Source organism: Pelobates fuscus, chromosome 4 (assembly GCF_036172605.1).
Source record: "Pelobates fuscus isolate aPelFus1 chromosome 4, aPelFus1.pri, whole genome shotgun sequence".
Lineage (NCBI taxonomy): Eukaryota > Metazoa > Chordata > Amphibia > Anura > Pelobatidae > Pelobates > Pelobates fuscus.
The window spans coordinates 316,027,035-316,047,351 of NC_086320.1; the positions used below are offsets into that span (position 1 = coordinate 316,027,035).

Sequence of the window (20,317 nt, forward strand, 5' to 3'; positions counted from 1 at the left end):
GAAACATACTAGATTCATTATTGTGCATGAAGCAGTCCACGAAAACGGTTTAAATCATTGCTTGAGTTTTATCTTCATCTCCTGAGGCCCAATCCAACTTTCCCATTTATTTCATGCAAAATGACTGAAGAGTACCGGAGTTCAGCAGGGGGACATTGCTGCAAGTATACAGTGTGTGCACAGCAACTGCAAATTAAAAACTTTGGCTTGGACAGTGTGATCAGGCTGTGCTTGTCATACAACACATAATAAGACTATAACTATATCTGCATACATTGTGCCAGTTATAGTCGTTGAAGTGTTCCTTTAACAGTCAAGTAGCATTTGTTTCCCACTTATATTTACATGTGGGTATATTTGCATATGAAATATGGGTTCTTTCCAAAACGGCAAAATGTGTCCTGCCAAAAACCAAAATAAGACGCTATAGCTCCTAGCGCTTGATCAACACACAAATATTTGAGCAGACATAAAATAATAACAAATTACAAAAGTGTGGCATTATCTGTCACACAAAAGGACAGGCAGAGTAAGAAACCAAACTAGGTTAAAGAGTAAATCATGGTCAAGGATTAATAGGTGCAAACAGGTGTTACAGAAAGAGTGGTAGATGCCTGGAACAGCTGTCCAGCAGAGGTATTGTAACTAATATATATTGGAGGAGTCCAAATGAAGCTTTTGATAGACACTGTGCTACCTGAGCAAGAAACACAATAATTCTTAGTTTCAAGTCCATTGCTGGGTGTTCACAGTGAATTTCAATGAATACATGAGTCAGTAATAGTAATAATACCAGTGTTACAGAGATGGGCTGCACCCAGTATCAGTGAGCAACTCGCCCAGAGTGAACATGGTTTATGGCTTTATTTACTAAACAGCGAATTGTAAAATTCAGACTATAACAACCAAGCTGTGACTATAGTGGAATTTTAGAATTTTTCCCACATCAGCTATTGTCGGCTAAATGTTGCTATTCTGTGTTCATATCGCAGTTTAGTGAATAGCCCCAGAGTGATGGTAAACACTCACCGCTCAGATAATTAGTCCACTTGTACAGTATCCCCTCCATGTCGGAGTCCCCGTGCTCCCCAGTCATCTAACACCCAGAGCCAGACAGCAGCGCATGTCTAGAGACAATTCCTGGAGGTGGAATGGAACGCGGTGACGTCACAGAACGCCCATCCAACTGCTACTATCAGCAGGGCTCGAACAAGAAACTCTGTGTTCTGGAACCCGAACACCCAATGTCCGCTTCTTCCTGCATGCTAGCAGCAACCAATCACGTTCCACAACCAGCGCGCCCTAGCCAATGAGCGGCTTCGGTGAGCTCTGTCTCCGCCTCACTTTTCCAGCCAATCAGAAAGTGGCGCTGTGGAGTTGAACGTTCCACCAGCTAGCGGTGGGTCCAGGGACAGCTGTGCCACGTCTGCTGGTGCTGAGGCGTTGATGGAGCTCTGAGAGGTCCTCCAGGCTCCCGTCATGACCGCTTAGGGGAGCATTCCTGGGGAAAGGGGCCAACATGAAGCTGATCCTGCTTGCCGTGCTGCTTGCCTTGGCCTGGGGAGCCCTTATCCCAGAGCCAGAGGTGCAAATCGAGGTGATGGAGAAACCATTTATCTGTAAGAGAAGGACCAAGTATGGGGACATGTTGCTGATCCACTTTGAAGGATTCTTGGAAAAAAATGGATCTCAGTTTCATTCCACGTGAGTACTTACTCAGAGCTTCCCTTTAAACCCAGCTCACTGGTTTGCCTGTACATTTCTAATACCAGATTAGACACAAGGCCAGCTGATTGGAAATTATCCCAAGGTTACTCCAGCTGCTTCTTGAAAACATCATTGTTATTATTTCATTTTTTTTGGTAATTTGTATCTTTTCTAATTTATGTTTAAGGACATTTTTATGTGTATTTGCAACCTCTTGTATCACATATGTAAAGTGCGGAATTTGTTGGCGCTATATAAAAACATAATAATAATAATACATTTTTTAAAAAAAATAAAACTTTTTGTAAAATAATGAATACAAACCTATTTTGCAGGTTATGCTGTGGTCTGCATCTGACAACTCTGTTTTTATTTAATTATTTTATTATAATTAGTCACTCACGCCAAGCGCCAAACATTGGTCTCTTGCAACTTTTAATGGGAGAGTAAAATAGTGTTAGTGAGTGCATTCCTGTTTGCAAAATTGTCATGGAATTAATGCATGCGAAGACAGAAGCAATCCTCATCTCATGCATGAAACAGCAAACAATATTCAAATTGGATGAAATCCTGTAAAGTGAATCAGAGTGGTTGATAACTTGGACCTGTGTTAACGGATAAAAGAGATCCCTGCTCAAAGGAGCTTGCAATCTAGGAGGAAGGGATCATTCGACGATGGGGTATATTTGTTAATGATATCTGTCCGTACTCCCACCTCTGATGCTCGCCTTCAAGACTTCTCGAGGGCTGCACCGTTCCTGTGGAACTCGCTTCCCTCCTCCGTTAGATGCTCACCCAGTCTCCACTCCTTCAAAAAATCATTAAACCCACTTCTTCATAAAAGCATATCAATTAAACTGTTAATAGCTCCTGACTGATTCCTCTCTTGCAACTGTCACTAGTCTAGTACTATCCTTGCCTTTTGTGTCACTTTACCCCACTCCTTCTACCATGTAAGCTCATTGAGCAGGGCCCTCAACCCCTCTGTTCCTGTGTGTCCAACTTGTCTGGTTACAACTACGTTTGTTCATCCACCCACTGTAAAGGGCTGCGGAGTTTGTTGGCGCTATATATATAATAACATAATAATAAGAGGAAATGTAATGAAAAGAGCAATTGTTAAAAGCAGATTTATAATTTTAGTGTCGGTAGTTTGAATTGCATCCTGAAGGGTACAGGAAGCCAATGTAAGGACTGGCAAAAGGCATTCATGCATTGCATGCAGCTCCAACTTGTCTCTCTCAGAAAATGAAGTGTGCATGCAGCATCTCTCTGCTAAAACCTGCCCAACTCATGATTACATACTCCTTCCCAAAGCACCGGGGAAGGGATTGTGTGGTGCAAAAAAAATAAAATGTTGAAACATTACTTAGGTGTGCTGGACTTTAGAAGTGAGGGAGGGTACCAAAAGAAAAAAAGCCACGGACAAATAAAAGCTCATGTGGGATGGCTCACATTAGGGAGGGTAAGGAACATTTTTACTGTACACGTTTACTTGACGTCTACTAGAAGGCGCACTCACAGCACTGCCTGCAAGTGAAGAACGTGATTACATCTGTCGTCAGTGCACCGTGCGTGCTGACAACAGATGTAATTTTTGCACAGAACTCACATTAGGCGGTCCAGAACAGAGTTCCAGGCTTCCTAAATAACGTGAGCTGGGGGTAGGGACACCTAGACCGTGGCACAAAATGCAGGTTTTTCTGTGTGTATGCGTTTTAAGCAGAAAAGCTGCACATACAGATTGCTGATCCATGCCCATTTCTAAAACCAGAAGTGGCCATAGAGGTTGTATTAACCCTTTAAGTATCCCAGGAATCCACTTTGAGATTCCTAGCTATGTGTTTAGACAGGGCTCGACAAATCCCAGGTTGCCATGGCGACTAGGAATTTTGTCCTGGCCTCTGGGTTTTTGTCAGCACATTCAGCGGAGGTGGCCGGCCCAGGGGGGACAAGACGCCAGCGAAGGAGCAGTAATCTTTCTGCAGTTGTTGCTCTGCATCCTCGCGCTGTTTAATGATGCTAGAATCTGGAATATGACGTCACTCCAGCCCGGCATTACCAAAAAAGCAGCCTCTCAGGACCCCAGGAAAAGGATTCACTCCAGCTCTCCCAAAGGTAGGGAGGCTAAATGGACTTAAACTAAAATAAAAAATAATAACAACTTGTGAGTGTTTGAGAAAATGTGTGTCTGTTTAGGTTACCAGCCCCCCTCCGAAAGCACCATTCCCATGAGATCGGAGGGGGGGCTGGTAATCTAAAGAGACACGCATATCTCATTGTGGTTACCCTGCCTCCATCACTGAGACAATTAATCGTGATGATCTCGACCAAGCCAATGCTTTCCCATAAGCGCTATGGAATCTGTTGGCGCTATATAAATGCCGATAATAATAATAATAATATTGGGAGGCTATTGTGCATGCTTGGAAAATGCTACGCTGCCCCAATCAACATATCCTCATAGAGATGCATTGAGTCTCTGCATCTCTATGAGGAATGTTCAGCTCCTCAATGCAGAGCAATGAGGTGCTGCACATTGTGCAGCACTGACCCAGGAAGCACTTGTGGTGGCTGCCACTAGAGGTGTTACTAGGCAGCAATGTAAACACTGCCTTTTCTCTGAAAAGGCAGTGTTTACATTGAAAAGCCTACAGCGACAGATATTGACAATAGAACCACTACATTAAGCTGTAGTGGTACTGGTGACTACAGTGTCCCTTTTAGGATTTTATTTTTGTAATTGAAAATTAAACTTTATTAGTTTAAATAAAACCTGGCTCCTAACCTATTTTGACGTGTTCCTAGATTCAGCCCTGTGTTAAGCATAAGAGCCACTGATTTAAGGTGTACTATTGTAAAGCGCTGCAGAATTAGTTGGCACTATATAAATACCAATAATAATAAGATTAATAATATAGAGTTTGAGTGCCTAAATCAAGGTTTACCTGTTTTGCTGTCAGTTCAGTGTCTTTAATAATAATTTAATAACTTTCCTTTCTCTCAATGCTGCTATGTACCAAAACCAGTGAACACGTTGTTGTGAGTATTTGCATAATTAATCATTGTTTATAGTATACACACATCTCTCATTGTACTTCCACAGTCCACTTCACTCTCTTACCTGTTACACTACAGAATACACCACTTATTAGCTTAAAGGGGACCTGCTGTGCCCCAAACCACTAAGCCCATGAAACTATCTATACATTGTGCAAGCAGTTTTGCTAGCAGATGAATAGAGTGGGAATAAGTCAACTCTTTGGCATACACTCTATGGCAACAATTTGATTGACGATGGAGAGCAGAAAAGACCACCCATGGGTAGTCCTTTTGCTCTCCCAAGCATACCAAACACAGCATGTAGTTGCTATGGAAACTCCCTAGCCGATGCTGCTAGTGCTGGCTAGGAACATAGGTACGGAAAGACTGTTGTCTGCGTCACTGAGTAGGTTTTTCCTGTGTGGGGAAGTGTTCCCAAGCAGGACAAATAAAAAAGATTGACGCGGGATGTCCTCATGCACAGCGTGAAGACGTCCAGAGTAATTTAGGCAAATTTTGGTCACCTAATAACCTGGAAGTCCCTCTAGTGGCAGTCTGGTAGACAGCCACTAGAGGTAAACTTAACCCTGAGAGGAAATTGTTGCAGTTTCTGAGAAACTGCAACAATAATTACCACTGTTGGGTTAAGTGGCATGGGACATAGGACACTTCAATGAGCTGAAGTGGTCTTGGTACTTATAGTGTCCCTTTAATAGCAGGGCCGGCACATCCTATAGGCGACTTGGGCAGGAGCGCCGCCCCCTCAAATGCTGCAGCCGCCTGTGCGCTCTATAGAGAGTCTCTGGCGGCTGCAGCACTGCCCGGTCCGGTGCATCCATTAGGGCGGAAGATATGAGGGATCGACAAGAGGGAAGCATACAGCGCTCCCTCCTGCCAGTCCCTCAGTGTAGCATGGCCGAGCTCCGCTCCGGGCAATGGTACAGGAAGCAGAAACTCCTGTACCGCGGACCGGAACACGGCCACGCTACAATAGAGAGTCCACTGAGGGAGGGTGGATGGAGGAGAGACCACTAGGAGAGGAGGAGGAGAGACCATTAAAGGGGGGGGGGGAGTGACCACTAAGGGTGAGGGATAAGGAGACACCACTAAGGGAGGGATGGGAGTGGAGGAGAGACCACTAGGGGAGTGGTGGGGGGGAGAGGAGAGACCACTGAGGGAGGGAGGAGAGGATGGGGGCTGGAGGAGAGGGCCACTAAGGGTGGGGGGGAGAGGAGAGACAACTAAGCGGGGGAGAGGAGACACCACTAATGAAAAGGGGGGGAGGAGGGGAGAGACCACTAATGTAAAGGGGGGGGGGAGGAGTGACCACTAAGGGGCAGGGGAGAGCTCTAAAGGACAGGGGGCAGAGGAGAGCTCTAAGAGGAAGGGGGGGGGGGGTAGGAGAGAGCACTAAAGGATGGGGGGGGGGGGAGAATCACCAAGGATCCATAAGCACACACTTTAGATCCTCTACAATAACTCAAAACACACCCCCTACACACTCCACTCCCTGTGAGCGAACTGCGAACTCATGGGTGGAACATGTAGGTGGATTTATGGGTGGGCCTTATGGGCCTACTCACCATCAGACCTTGAGGGCCCAAACCTTGAGCTGTGTAAGGGGCCCCAAAAATGGGTGGGGCATTGTGATATCACATGGGGGGGGGGGGCGGCAAATTTCTCTTTTGTCTAAGGCGGCAAAAATTCTTGCACTGGCCCTGTTTATTAGGCATATGATTGTATTACATGCTGAGTAGCCAAAGAGTCAGGTCACTCTTTATGGCCTCACAGCAAGTTAAATGGCTGAGTTTCGTGTGCCTGCATATTATCGCCCTAAGGACAGTCTCTCTCTCTCTCTCTCTCTCTCTCTTTTTATGAAACCTTTACATTAGCTGTGTATATGCTACCCACTCGTAGCTTCAGTGTGAGTGATACAAGGCAATACAAGCAAACCAATAATATCACTTTCTTTGTTCTCAATTCGCAACAAAACAGTATCACTACACTAAATATACACGTTAATCTAATGTTTTCTATTTTCTATTTAGCAGTATAGAATTAAAAAAATTAAAAAAAATAACACTTTGAATGCCATATTTCTAAAAATGTAACATGATTTAACTGTCTGTAATCTTTTTTGTACAAAACATGCCAGGAATATATAACTGCTGCCATATGAATCCCATCTATACATGTTAAAACATGCACAAACTAGCAAGCCTACTCAACGTAATGTCTCTGAACAAGGCGATAAAAAATGATTAGAACACAACTGGCAGTGTATTTGCCTATATATATATATATATATATATATACCGGTATGTATGTATGTATGTGTGTGTGTGTGTGTGTGTGTGTGTATATATATATATATATATATATATATATATATATATTGCACTTAAGCTTGTATAATGTGATTTATAGAAAAGTTACATACAGCAAACTGATCGACGTTTCGACCCTGCCGGGTCTTTTTCAAGATCCCGGCAGGGTCGAAACGTCGATCCGTTTGCTGTATGTGACTTTTCTATTAATAAATCACATTATACAAGCTTAAGACCTGTGAGTGCATCCTGGATTACTCTTTTCTATATTGTGGACACATTTGGATCAGAACCCAGGCGAGTTTTTGTAAGGAGAGTGCTGAGATATATACTGGTATATATTTGTGTGTGTAAATATAATTTCTTTTCAGTTCCAATAACCGTTTTTTTTGTGCCACCCCTACATATGATTTTTGTTAAAATAATCCATATATTTGCTTTTGCCTGTTAACCAAAATTTTTTTTCCATTCTTAGTTACAAAGATAACAACGGCCAACCTGTATGGTTCACACTAGGCATTAAAGAAGTTATCAAAGGCTGGGATAAAGGTCTCAAGGACATGTGTGTAGGAGAAAAACGAAAGTTAGCGATACCTGCAGCTCTTGCTTATGGAAAAGAAGGGAAAGGTAAGTGAAATGGTTCTCACTGGGGAATAGCTACCACTTGAAGGTACACTATAGTCACCAGAACAGCTACAGCTTAATGTTATTGTTCTGGTGAGTGTAGTATGTCTCTGTAGGCATTTTAATGTAAGCATTGCCATTGTCAGAGAAAAGGCAGTGTTTACATTGCTCCCTAGGGACATCTACAGTGGCAGTCAGTCAGACAGCCACTAAAGGGGCTTCCTGGGTGAGTACTGCACAATGTGCAGCACTGACATTCAGCATCTCCATGCTTTGCAGATGAGATGCATTTATTCAATGCATCCATATGAGGAGATGCTGATTGGCCAGCAGGGTGACCATCTCGGCAAATCCAGTGCTTTAATATAGGAAAGTACTGATCTCATGATCTCCGCCAAAGAGACGGATAGGGGGTGGAGCTGGCGCCGCGCTGGAATAAAGGTACGTTTATTACCTTTTTTGTGGGGGGGGGGGGAGCAAGCGGGAGTTGGATACCTAAATAGTCGTTTTTTAACACTATATGGTCAGGAATACATGGTTTTTATTCCTGACCCTATAATGTTCCTTTAAGTGTTTGTAGTTTGGGAGATTTTTTGAACAAAAATGGTAAAACAATCTATGCTTTACTATACAGCCTTAAAGGGACACTATAGTCACCTGAACAACTTTAGCTTAATGAAGCAGTTTTGGTGTATAGAACATGCCCCTGCAGCTTCACTGCTCAATCCTCTGCCATTTAGGAGGTTAATCCCTTTGTTTATGAACCCTAGTCACACCTCCCTGCATGTGACTTGCACAGCCTTCCATAAACACTTCCTGTAAAGAGAGCCCTATTTAGGCTTTCTTTATTGCAAGTTCTGTTTAATTACGATTTTCTTATCCCCTGCTATGTTAATAGCTTGATAGACCCTGCAAGAGCCTCCTGTATGTGATTAAAGTTCAATTTAGAGCTTGAGATACAATTATTTAAGGTAAATTACATCTGTTTGAAAGTGAAACCATTTTTTTGTTCATGCAGGCTCTGCCAATCATAGCCAGGGGAGGTGTGGCTAGGGCTGCATAAACAGAAACAAAGTGATTTAACTCCTAAATGACAGTGAATTGAGCAGTGAAATTGCAGGGGAATGATCTATACACTAAAACGGCTTTATTTAGCTAAAGTAATTTAGGTGACTATAGTGTTTCTTTTAAAATAGGTGGAACCAAAGGTAGATGCCTAAAATACAGTGGTAATAATTGATGGATTGATGGATATTTGACACTCGCAAAGTTCTCATAAAAAAAAAAAACACCATATTTTAATGAACCGAAAAATGAATTACAAATTGTAGGCTATTTCAAGCTATTTATTTACAGCATACAAAAACTGCTGGCATTATTGCTATGGTTATGTTGTAGTTACAGAGAAGCAAAGCAGTGCTCAATGGCTTAGCACGTCGACTGATTAGAACCTTTAGGCTTCCAGTATTAGTTGCAGAGGCTGGAAGCGGCGCCGGGCGGCCCTCAGGAAACAAGTCAAAGTGCTTACAATGGGGTGGGTAGGGGTTAAGGGCACTCCTGGCACAATAATCACCAATTCATTCTGCAGTGGTTATGGTGTTTGGAGATAGAGTTGAATCCATGCTTGCATTATCATTAATATTTGAATTAAGGGTCAGCATCTGTTTAACATTATTTTGTGCCTTTTTGTTGTTTGTTTATTGTTGCGTTTTGTTGCTTGTTGTAACTGGCAAGGGAGATGTATGTAAGATTAACAATCATTGTCTTATCTGCGTATCCAAACCTATATTACAACGAAAGAAACTAAAACGAAGGCCTAATATTGAATCAGTATTTTATGCTTTGTCAAGCTGAGTTTGTACAATCCTTTAAGACCAAGTCAAGTGTTGCAGAAAATGTTGCTGCTAAATAAATAAACCTTCACTATAAAGAAGATGATAATGGGAGCCTGACCAACTTTCTTATTAGTTCCATCTGCCGTACAGACATTGTTCCTGCAGAGATGTACGCTTTAGTCAGTTCATCTTCGTTCTTGATGAGTAAAAATTGAGAAATCCGTGCAAGTAATTGGTGTTAGGTTGTTGGGTTTCCTACAATGGAGCCACATTTGTAATTAACTGAATATTCTATTAACTTATATCAAAGTTAAAGTACCAGTCTAAGCACCATAACCACTTTCCATTACTGCAAATTACCTGGTATTAAGAGCACCCTCAAACCCACTCTCATATCCAAGAGTGGCTTATAAGCGCAGCAATTTTGTAAAAATAAAATGCACCCTGCGTGCATCATATGGAAGACTCTTTCTCATCATTTAAGAGAACAGAGGGCTGCGCATGATTATGGCGGCACTTGGCTGCTGTTTGTAGATCTGTTATAATTATCCTGTGTGATGATAGGATCTCCTAGTAGGGAATAAAATACATATTTCATAAACCTCTGTTAGAAGGGCATCTATAAGATAAGCCCTCTCAATACAGACCAGAATGAGCCACTCCTGATTGGAGCATCTCACCCTGGTGTGGGAGGCGTCTGTTAAGGGTTACTTTCAAGGTAAGTAACCTTTTTAGTCTTTATTTTGCAAGCACCCCCCACAGGTGAAATATAGTAGTTTCTCGCCTGAAGCTCTTCTTCGAGTGTACTGTCAGACAGGGCCGGTGCTAGGATTTTTGACTACACAGGCGAAGATGCATTTTGACGCCCCACCCCACGCCTCCCCACAAAAAAATAAACAATGCATCTTCACCTCTGTGTCTCGTAGCCCCCTTTTGAATTTCTTACCCCCATTAGTGTTGCATATCCAACCTCTTCAATGTCTTACCCCTTTGGCCCCTTTGTGCCCTTTAGTGTGTCTCCTACAACCCCTCTTCTGTATTTCTTACTTCCCCGCCAGCCCCTTTCTGTCTCTTTCTTCCCCCCAGTCCCTATCTATCTCTCTTTTTCTCCCACATAGACATGGATACAGGCAAAAATACATACATGCACAAATACACAAACATACAGACACACAACCATACAACCACACAGACATAATTATTCAGGCACACAGTCACAAAGATATACAGACACAATCAAACAAACACAGTCATACAATCTACACATACAGGTACATTGTCGTGCAAACACAGACATACATTCATACAGACACAGGCACACACAGAAATACAGACACAGACATAAAGAAACAGAGAGGCATATAGAGACATACATACACAATGATACAGAAAGACATACACACACACACTGACAGACAGACATATACACACACACACTGAGACATATACACACACACACTGACAGACATATACACACACACTGACAGACATATACACACACACACAGACAGACATATACACACACACAGACAGACACATACACACACACAGACAGACAGACAGACATACACTGACAGACAGACATACACACACACAGACAGACAGACATACACTGACATACAGACACACACACACACACACTGCCAGACAGACATACACACACACACTGCCAGACAGACAGACATACACTGACAGACAGACAGACACACACACACTGACAGACAGACATACACACACACTGACAGACAGACATACACACACACTGACAGACAGACATACACACACACTGACAGACATACACACAAACACAGACATACACACACTGACAGACAGACATACACACACTGACAGACAGGTTCATGAGGGTGGCTTACCTGAGATCCAAAGTGCTGCCTGAGGTAGTTGGGAGTTGGAGGAGCTGGTCCTGCCCAGCCCCCCTCCTCTCTGCCTCCTCTCTGCTCCCATGCTGACGTAGGGGGCCGGCGGTAGCTCTGCCCCTGCTGGGCGCCAGCCGCGCTGTGTGCTACAGAGGGAGCAGGGATATGACGTGTTCATATCCCCGCCCCCTCCACACAGTCCCCGGCACTGCCGGCTTGCGCTCGGCCACGCTACAAGAAGTGACCGGCAGGAGAGGGGAGCTGTGCGCTTCCCAACCTCCTGCCGGTCACCCAGACTTTTGCGCCCCCCGGGCCGGTGCGCCCTAAGGCGGCCGCCTGAGCCGCCTTATGGACGCGCCGGCCCTGCTGTCAGATTTCTTTTTTATCTTTGGGCGATGCATCCTTTCATTTAAATATTAGATTTATTGAAAATGTATGAGAATGTGTTAATGTTAAAATATAATTTGCACACATCTTTAAATCTATGTGCAAACAATCTTTTTATTCAGCATTGTACATTCTTGCCTGATTCACTATTAATCTAAATTTTACTTGTGTTTGTGTTTGTGTGTGTGTGTGTGTGTGTGTACATTTTTACATTACATGTTTAAATGTAATTTGGGTGTGTGCAAGTTATTCGATTACAAAGTGTACACAATATGCGTCTCTACTAATGTTTTATGCACTCTTATAGTTTTTGTACATTTTAACATAACTCCACTTCTCCTACATATACTAACACATTATCTGTTTTACTCTTGGTTGCACGTATTTTATGCATGAATAAGAAGGCACCACCTTTACCCCAGAAAAAAAGGTATGCTGGTTGCATGCCAGTTTCACACACTTCCCTAACTCTGCACCTGTATAATCCGGTAAGCTACTGTGTGTCCCATTGTCTCTTTACTCTTTGACCTAATCGATAACTTTGTGTTGGGAGTCACCTTTCTTTTTAAGCCTGTGACATGTATGTTAAATATATATATATATATATATTAACACACACGATACTATGATAGTTTTATTATGTTAGACCTTCAGTTTGCTACCGCAAATTTAATTATGGTTGTGTATTTGACACTCTTTAAAGGGAAACTCTACTTCCCAAATGCAAAATAAATCACTGTTTAGTAGATATACCTGATTTAAAACATGCATGCATTTAATTATGCATTTTTTCATTTGGGTTATATATAAAACTGCTTGCAAAAGCTGCATATCTCTTGAAGCCTTTGCAAGCCCTCCCCTTCTAACCCCGCCCAGACTTTCTATGTCTGTCCAATCACAGTTTTCCCAATGCAGCTCAACGAGAAGCAAGCCAAGTATTCTGGGCAAAGTCTCTACTGAACTAAACTGCCAGGAAGCAATATGACTGGTTATCTGATTGAGAGCCAGGGGTTGTAACAAGATTAATTGATAATTAATTATAAGTATTAAAATCTGTGCTTTTTGTAAAATGAAAAAAAGAGGACACACTCTGCATAAATAAAGCTCTACAGCAAGCTAAAGTGCTTTACAAATCTGAAGTGTCCCTTCAATGGCACTAGATTGCTTATTGGGTTTGAGGGGGGAGGGGGGGCGGCGGGTAATACACCGTATCCATGTCTCATGAAAAGTATAGTGTAACATTTATTTTAAAGGATCATTATAGTGTTAGGAATGGAAACCTGTATTTATATAGTTATTTAGATGACCGGCCCACCTCTCTTAAAATGATGTTTTTCTTGCCTTTTCTCCATTTCCATGCTGGTCTCTCTGCAGCTGGCCACACCTCCAATCTAATGCTTTCCTATAGGAACTCATTGGGAGGCTATTGCGCATGCGTGGCAAAACGCTGCGCAGCACCAATTAGCATCTCCTCAAAGAGATACATTGAAACAATTAAACTCCATGGGGAGCGTTCATAGTGCAACACACTGTGCAGCACTGAACTAGGAAGCAGCTCTAGTGGATGCCAAAATGACTGCCACTAGAGGTGTTACTAGGCAGCAATGTAAACCCTGCCTTTTCACTGAAAAGGCAGCGTTTACTTTGAAAAGCCTGCAAGGACAGGCTATAGACACCAGAACCACTACATTATGCTGTAGTGCTTCTGGTGTCTATAGCCTTCCTTTAAACTAACATACCTACTTTGATTTCATGTAGAGGTGGTATTCAGGGGCCCTAAGAAGATTTAAATCCAGCATAATAATTAATCAAATATTCATTGACTTGCTGCAGAAATATTAAGTGATATATATATATATATATATATATATATATATATATATATATATATATATATATATATAAATACTCCAGTAACAATTCTCTCACAATGCTCTAACATCGTCATAGAAAGACAAAGCAATAAATTATTTTGTATATTTGTATATTTTTGCACAGCTCAGGAAAGGGTGCCTCCTTTAACTCACTTTTTAACGTTCCCCCAGGTAAAATTCCTCCAGAAAGCAACCTTATTTTCCATATTGACCTTATTGAGATCCGAAATGGACCAAGATCACATGAATCCTTCCAAGAGATGGATCTTAACGATGACTGGAAGTTATCTAAAGATGAGGTAATTATATTTTAAATGGAAGCAAGCGCCCTAGCGCTATCTTCACATGGATGGTTTTCTTTGCATATTGCGTTACCACTCGAAAACATTGAAAGTTTTGCCGGAAACCAGGTATCAACGTGAAACCTGACCTGTCACTTCTGGGTGGTGTGTTGCATCCCGAACACAAATACTTCCGAAAATAAGGTTTTCTTAATACTTATTAAACTTAACCCATTAAGGACCAAACTTCTGGAATAAAAGGGAATCATGACATTATACTATAGTGCCAGGAAAACAAACTAGTTTTTCATGGCACTATTATAGGGTCTTTAGGTCCCCCCCCACCCTCTGGGTCCCCCTCCCACTAGGCTGAAGGGGGAGGGAGGGGTTAAATTCTTACCTATCTCCAGCGCCGGGCTCCCTCGGCGCTGGGAACTCTCCTCCCTCTTCCGAGGAATGCGCATGCGTGGCAAGAAACGCGCGCGCATTCAGACAGTCCATAGGAAAGCATTTCTCAATGCTTTCCTATGGACGGCAGCGTCTTCTCACTGTGAAAATCACAGTGAGAAGCGCGGAAGCCACTATAGGCTGGATTAACCCTAAAGTAAACATAGCAGTTTCTCTGAAACTGCTATGTTTACAGCAGGCAGGGTTAACCCTAGATGGGCCTGGCACCCAGACCACTTCATTGAGCTGAAGTGGTCTGGGTGCCTATAGTGGTCCTTTAAGTGAATTTCCGGGTCTCTTCCACCATGAAGAAGAAGAGTGCTTTAATTTATAGGTTAGAAAAATATTCCTTATTTTTGGCGACCAAACAGTTAGGACACACCAGGTGCGGGAGCAGACGGAACTGTTTTACCGTTCGTGGTAATCTTTGCTCTCCTCCTGTGTGTCTTATCTGTACGCTCACGTTTGAAAAAATAATATTTATCCTTGCCTATGGATCAAGGTGTGCTTTTTTCATGATGGAGGAAATCCAGCAATTCATGGCAGTCTCGTGTTTCTCTGTATTTGGGAAACCTTCAGCCTGTCCTAAGATTCCGGTACATTTTGCCGTCTCCAAGTATAGGTATATTATTTCACAATTAATTATTATTGTTAGTGTGTCTTTTTACATATTATGGGTGGGGAATCCATTCATCCCTCTTCCCCCACCACAGATGCCCATGTCCACTTAAACTTATTTTCCAGGTTTGACTGCTACATTACGCTTCTCGTTGGCTGATCTCTAATCTTTTGCTTTTGTTTTGCTTTTTTCTTTATCCCCAATACTTCTAATCCTTGCAACTCTCATGTCTTTTCTCATTAGAAACCGCTTATCTCTCTCTCTCGCCCCCTTGTGGCATATACTGTTTAACAGTCCTCTTTACTACTGAACCAGACAGCCTTGTAACATCCATTTAGCCACCTCCATCATCACCTTTGAATAACTAGAGAATTTCATTTTCATTTCATTTACCTATTCCTGGAGCCTTTATAGTTCAGAAAATGCGTTAACTTCTGGCTGGGGTGACCCATCTGTTACTTTTTCCTATTCATTTTAAGCCCCTAATAGTGTATCCATGTCTCAGATTTTCCTTGACCTTGCTGAAATATTAATCTACCGTATATTTATACTATACTCTCTAGGACATGTAGGCAATTGTTACTTTTACTTTAATTGTCATTGTTTCCTTATTGCCAGCTCAGGAACACCCTTGGGGGATTTTCCTTTTTCTTCTCTCTTTTGGTTCATTAATCTACCGTATATACTCGAGTATAAGCCGACCCGAATATAAGCCGAGGCCCCTAATTTTACCCCAAAAAACTGGGAAAACGTATTGACTCGAGTATAAGACTAGGGTGGGAAATGCAGCAGCTACTGGTAAATTTCTAAATACAATTAGATCCTAAAAAAAAAATATTAATTGAATATTTATTTACAGTGTGTGTATATAATGAATGCAGTGTGTGCGTATGAGTGCAGTATGTGTGCAGTGTGTGTGTGTATGAGTGCATTGTGTGTGTGTATATATTAATTGAATATTTATTTACAGTGTGTGTGTGTATATAATTAATGCAGTGTGTGCGTATGAATGCAGTGTGTGCGTATGAATGCAGTGTGTGCGTATGAATGCAGTGTGTGCGTATGAATGCAGTGTGTGTGCGTATGAGTGCAGTGTGTGTGCGTATGAGTGCAGTGTGTGTGCGTATGAGTGCAGTGCGTGTGCGTATGAGTGCAGTGCGTATGAGTGCAGTGCGTGTGCGTGTGCGTATGAGTGCAGTGCGTGTGCGTATGAGTGCGTGTAGTGTGTGCGTGTAGTGTGTGTGTATGAGTGCAGTGTGTGTAGTGTGTGTGTATGAGTGCAGTGTGTGTGTATGAATGAAGTGTGAGTGTGTGTTTGTGTATGTGTTGGTGGGGGTGGGCATTTTGATTGTTATATTATGAATTATTTTATTAATTATTATTTTATTTTTTAATATTATTATTTTTTTGTTATTATTATTATTATTATTATAATTTTTTTCGTCCCCCCTCCCTGCTTGCTAGCTGGCCAGGGAGGGGGGCTCTTACTCCCTGGTGGTCCAGTGGCATTGGCAGTTCAGTGGGGGACAGGGGGGCTGTCAGAGCTGTAACTTACCTCTCCTGCAGCTCCTGTCAGCTCCCTCCTCCTCCGCACCGTCCATGTCAGCTCTGACCGAGGTGCTGAACGGACGGCGCGGAGGAGGAGGGAGCTGACAGGAGCTGCAGGGGAGGTAAGTTACAGCTCTGACAGCCCCCACAGCCCCTTGTCTGTATTATGGCAATGCAAATTGCCATAATACCAGACTATTGACTCGAGTATAAGCCGAGTTGGGGTTTTCCAGCACAAAAAATTTGCTGAAAAACTCGGCTTATACTCTAGTATATACGGTACCTTGATTTCACCTCATTCATATTATGTATTTTGCTGCATGTGCAAATCAACCATGAGCCTGCCTCTTTAGCCACACCATTCACTAAAGAAAAAGACTTCCAGAAATGTTTGTTTTTTTTTTAAAAACTATAAAAACGTGAAATTGTTAAAAAAAAATAAATAAAAAATTTACAGCGTATTAATGAGCCCAGAAATCTATGAAAGTTGTATTGGTGCCCAGAGTGTCTCTTTAGGCATCAGCAGAAACACTGGAGCTTATCAAACGCAATACAAGCGTAATGATGCCTTAAAGGACCACTATAGGCACCCAGACCACTTCAGCTCAATGAAGTGGTCTGGGTGCCAGGTCCATCTAGGGTTAGCCCTGCAGCTGTAAACAACATAGCAGTTTCAGAGACCACAATAAGGTTAATCCAGTCTCTAGTGGCTGTCTCACTGACAGCTGCTAGAGGCGCTTCCGTGCTTCTCACTGTGATTTTCACAGTGAGAAGACGCTGCCGTCCATAGGAAAACATTGAGAAATGCTTTACTATGGACTGATTGAATGCGTGCGCATTCAGCGGATGACGTCGGAAGAGGGAGGAGAGTCCCCAGCGCAGGGAGCCCGGCGCTCAAGAAAGGTAAGAATTTAACCCCTTCCTCTCCCTTCAGCCCGGCGGGAGTGGGACCCTGAGGGTGACCCAAAGACCCTATAGTGCCAGGAAAACTAGTTTGTTTTCCTGGCACTATAATGGTCCTTTAAGCTGTAACTGGTGTCCACACGTCATGTAGATAGCCATTCACATCAGGTCAGTATATTTTATTTAATCCGTTATACTGGTGAAATTACTAGCAAATCTCTAGTTTAAAAGATATACGTATCTAAAGATCATTTCGTATTCTTTCATCTGCTGCTTGACTTGCTCTTCCACCACCCCATATGGCATTAGCAACATTACAAAGTAGACTCTGTGCTTGCAGCCAAAATCCCAGTTGCAAACAAGTAGATTCGTAGGAGGCCAAAAAAATGAAAATTTATATAACTTAATGGTTTAGCTAGTATTCCTTTTAACTCTTTTACCTTTTAAGAATGAGGCAACTTTTGAAAAAAAAAACTACATTTTTATATATATATATATATATATATATATATATATATATATATATTGTTTTTATTTTTCATTATTCCAGAAGAAGGCAGATTTTAGAAGATAATTGACAATTGTATCCATTACCAATTTCTGAACCAAAACAAGATTGAGTTTGTGTGTGTATAGTATTTATAACGACATGCAGATATTTCAAAGGTGTAACAACATATGTCACATGTCCTGTCACTAAGTATATGAAAGGAGAGCTTCTGGATTGAGGGTTTTTGTATAATTAATATATATATATAAATTAGGATAAGTAAACAAAGCCCGCATCAGCAGGATATCATAACCAAAGGAGATCCTTGCAGGATCTACTAACTTAAAAGCGTACCTATGATCTAGATATCAGTTGTGGTCTGTGGTGTATTTTGGATTTGTGCTGCCCTAGGTACGACTATATTTGGGCACCACCCCAATCTGAATTTTCCCCACCACTTTGTGTTAGGGCCACTTTTTTGACTGACACACACACCCTCATTGATGCATGCACTGACATACACTCACTGATAGATACAGTCATTGGCGCACACACAGTTCAACAAACACCCACTTACAATGACAGACACACACTCTACGATACACTGACAGACACACACTGACACACACATCCTCACTGATTTGACATATACTGACAGACACTCACACTGACCACTTTATACACACAGACACACATATTTTCTCACTCACCAATTATTAATATATAACACCACTTAGTGATGTCGGGGCTGGAGTGGCATCACAGAAGAGCGTTCCAGGGAGCAAGCCAGCTCTTGGGCCCCTGCAGGACACAAGGCATTTGCCTGGGCGCTTGTGGCAGCGTTTTTTGCCACCCTCCTGAAAGTGCCACTCTAGGCAAATGCCTTTTTTGCCTCGCTTTGAATACAGCCCTGGTTGTATTAACAGTTGGTTAAAAAGTGGGTAGAGGGGAAGAATACAAGGGGTTATAAACCCCTTGTGCAACCATCCTAAAGATGGATACATTTGTGCGTAAATTTGTACATCACTTATTCACTCCCTAATATAATGAACAAAGAACTCAAATATAACAACTTCGAAATAAAGAAAGAGTAATGTTGTCTGTAAGGTGGTTTGGGTCATAGATGTAGTTGCAGAGTCTCTGCGTTAGGGGTTAAAGGCGATACCTAACCATGTTTGGCGTGACATATGCTGTTTAACCATTTGAAATATACTTTAACATTTGTCAGTATAATAGAAGTTTTAAAGCAAAATTATACCAATCGGATCAATTCAACAAGCATTGTTTTCTTAGTACACCTAAATTGACAAGCAAGGACGCTGTCTCAAGTAGCCTTGTTTTAGTATAACATCTGCACAAATGGCTGCTAATGGAGATTTCAAAAATTGCCTGCATGTATGTTTTAATGTGTAATTATGTCTATATTGGATATAGAAGACCCTGTGTAAAATAAACAGAGGCCCAGTTTAGATGTTTAAGATTCAGCAGCTGTAGTCTCGAAGTGACACGTCACACTGCGCCTGGCTCGGTATCATGCAGCTGATTAGTGTTTTGCAAGGAAAGAGGGAACAGCTCAGTGTCAGGAATTGTAAAACTTTATTTTCAAGCTGAAAACTTTGCCAGTCAATATATGCACACATGCATTGAAAAATGCGCTAAACTGTCATTTTCTCAAAATAATTTGTTGTTTTCTCGATTAGCCAGAATTACATTTTTTTTTTTATTTTTTTTATTTATTTTTTTTTTTTTTAAATACATGACCTCTCTGGGCTTCTGTAGCAATCCTTTAAAAGAGGTTACTATATATAGTGCTGTATATTAAACCACTTTTTAAAAATGTTTTTTTTTTTATCATTTATTTTAATTAGGTAAAGGAATATCTGAGGCTTGAATTTCAGAAACATGGCAACCAAGTAAATGACAGTCAACATGACATCCTTGTGGAGAGTATATTTGAAAAAGAAGATGAGGATAGTGATGGATACATTTCTGCCAGAGAATTTACATATATACACGATGAGCTTTAACAAAAAAAAGGACTATCTGCCAATCAAAGGGAGGCCATAAAACATGCAGTACTTGGAACTTGCAATACAATTATTCCAAATGTAACTGATGTTAACACCAGGTGATCCTAAGGAAATCCTTCCCATAGTTCTAGAACTCCACTGGGTTCCAAGGAATGTATCTGTTATGACTTATCCTGATACAAGCTATTGTATGAAAACGTTATACTTGGAATTTTGCAAACCGACACGTAAACATCCGACATTGAGTAATACATTCGAATTGGGACCAACAGACATTTTATAATTGGAATAAATTATAACGTGTTTTTATTTTTTTATTTTAATAA

At 41.6% G+C, this 20,317-nt stretch overlaps 2 protein-coding genes across 2 annotated transcripts in view; one reads left to right on the forward strand and one right to left on the reverse strand.

Annotated features, from left to right (window-relative positions):
- The window catches only part of PLEKHA8 (pleckstrin homology domain containing A8), a 48,698-nt gene extending 47,476 nt beyond the window's left edge, over nucleotides 1-1,222 (reverse strand). Inside the window, exon 1 of the mRNA XM_063452325.1 lies at nucleotides 1,030-1,222. Within this exon, the coding sequence (XP_063308395.1) occupies nucleotides 1,030-1,096 (67 nt within the window). The 5' untranslated portion in view covers nucleotides 1,097-1,222. The remainder of the gene's footprint in view (nucleotides 1-1,029) is intronic.
- Nucleotides 1,223-1,370: 148 nt separating this feature from the next.
- FKBP14 (FKBP prolyl isomerase 14) lies at nucleotides 1,371-20,317 on the forward strand. Its single transcript, XM_063452331.1, has 4 exons — nucleotides 1,371-1,704; nucleotides 7,552-7,703; nucleotides 13,845-13,972; nucleotides 19,830-20,317. The coding sequence occupies exons 1-4, from the start codon at nucleotides 1,520-1,522 to the stop codon at nucleotides 19,986-19,988; spliced, it is 624 nt and encodes a 207-aa protein (XP_063308401.1). The 5' UTR covers nucleotides 1,371-1,519; the 3' UTR covers nucleotides 19,989-20,317.

Bases quoted from the DNA above. Each gene is read 5' to 3' on its own strand.
- FKBP14 (XM_063452331.1), top strand. From the start codon at position 1,520: ATGAAGCTGATCCTGCTTGCCGTGCTGCTTGCCTTGGCCTGGGGAGCC. The intron at 7,704-13,844 runs GTAAGTGAAATG...ACGTTCCCCCAG, and splicing joins TTATGGAAAAGAAGGGAAAG to GTAAAATTCCTCCAGAAAGC. The intron at 13,973-19,829 runs GTAATTATATTT...TATTTTAATTAG, and splicing joins GGAAGTTATCTAAAGATGAG to GTAAAGGAATATCTGAGGCT.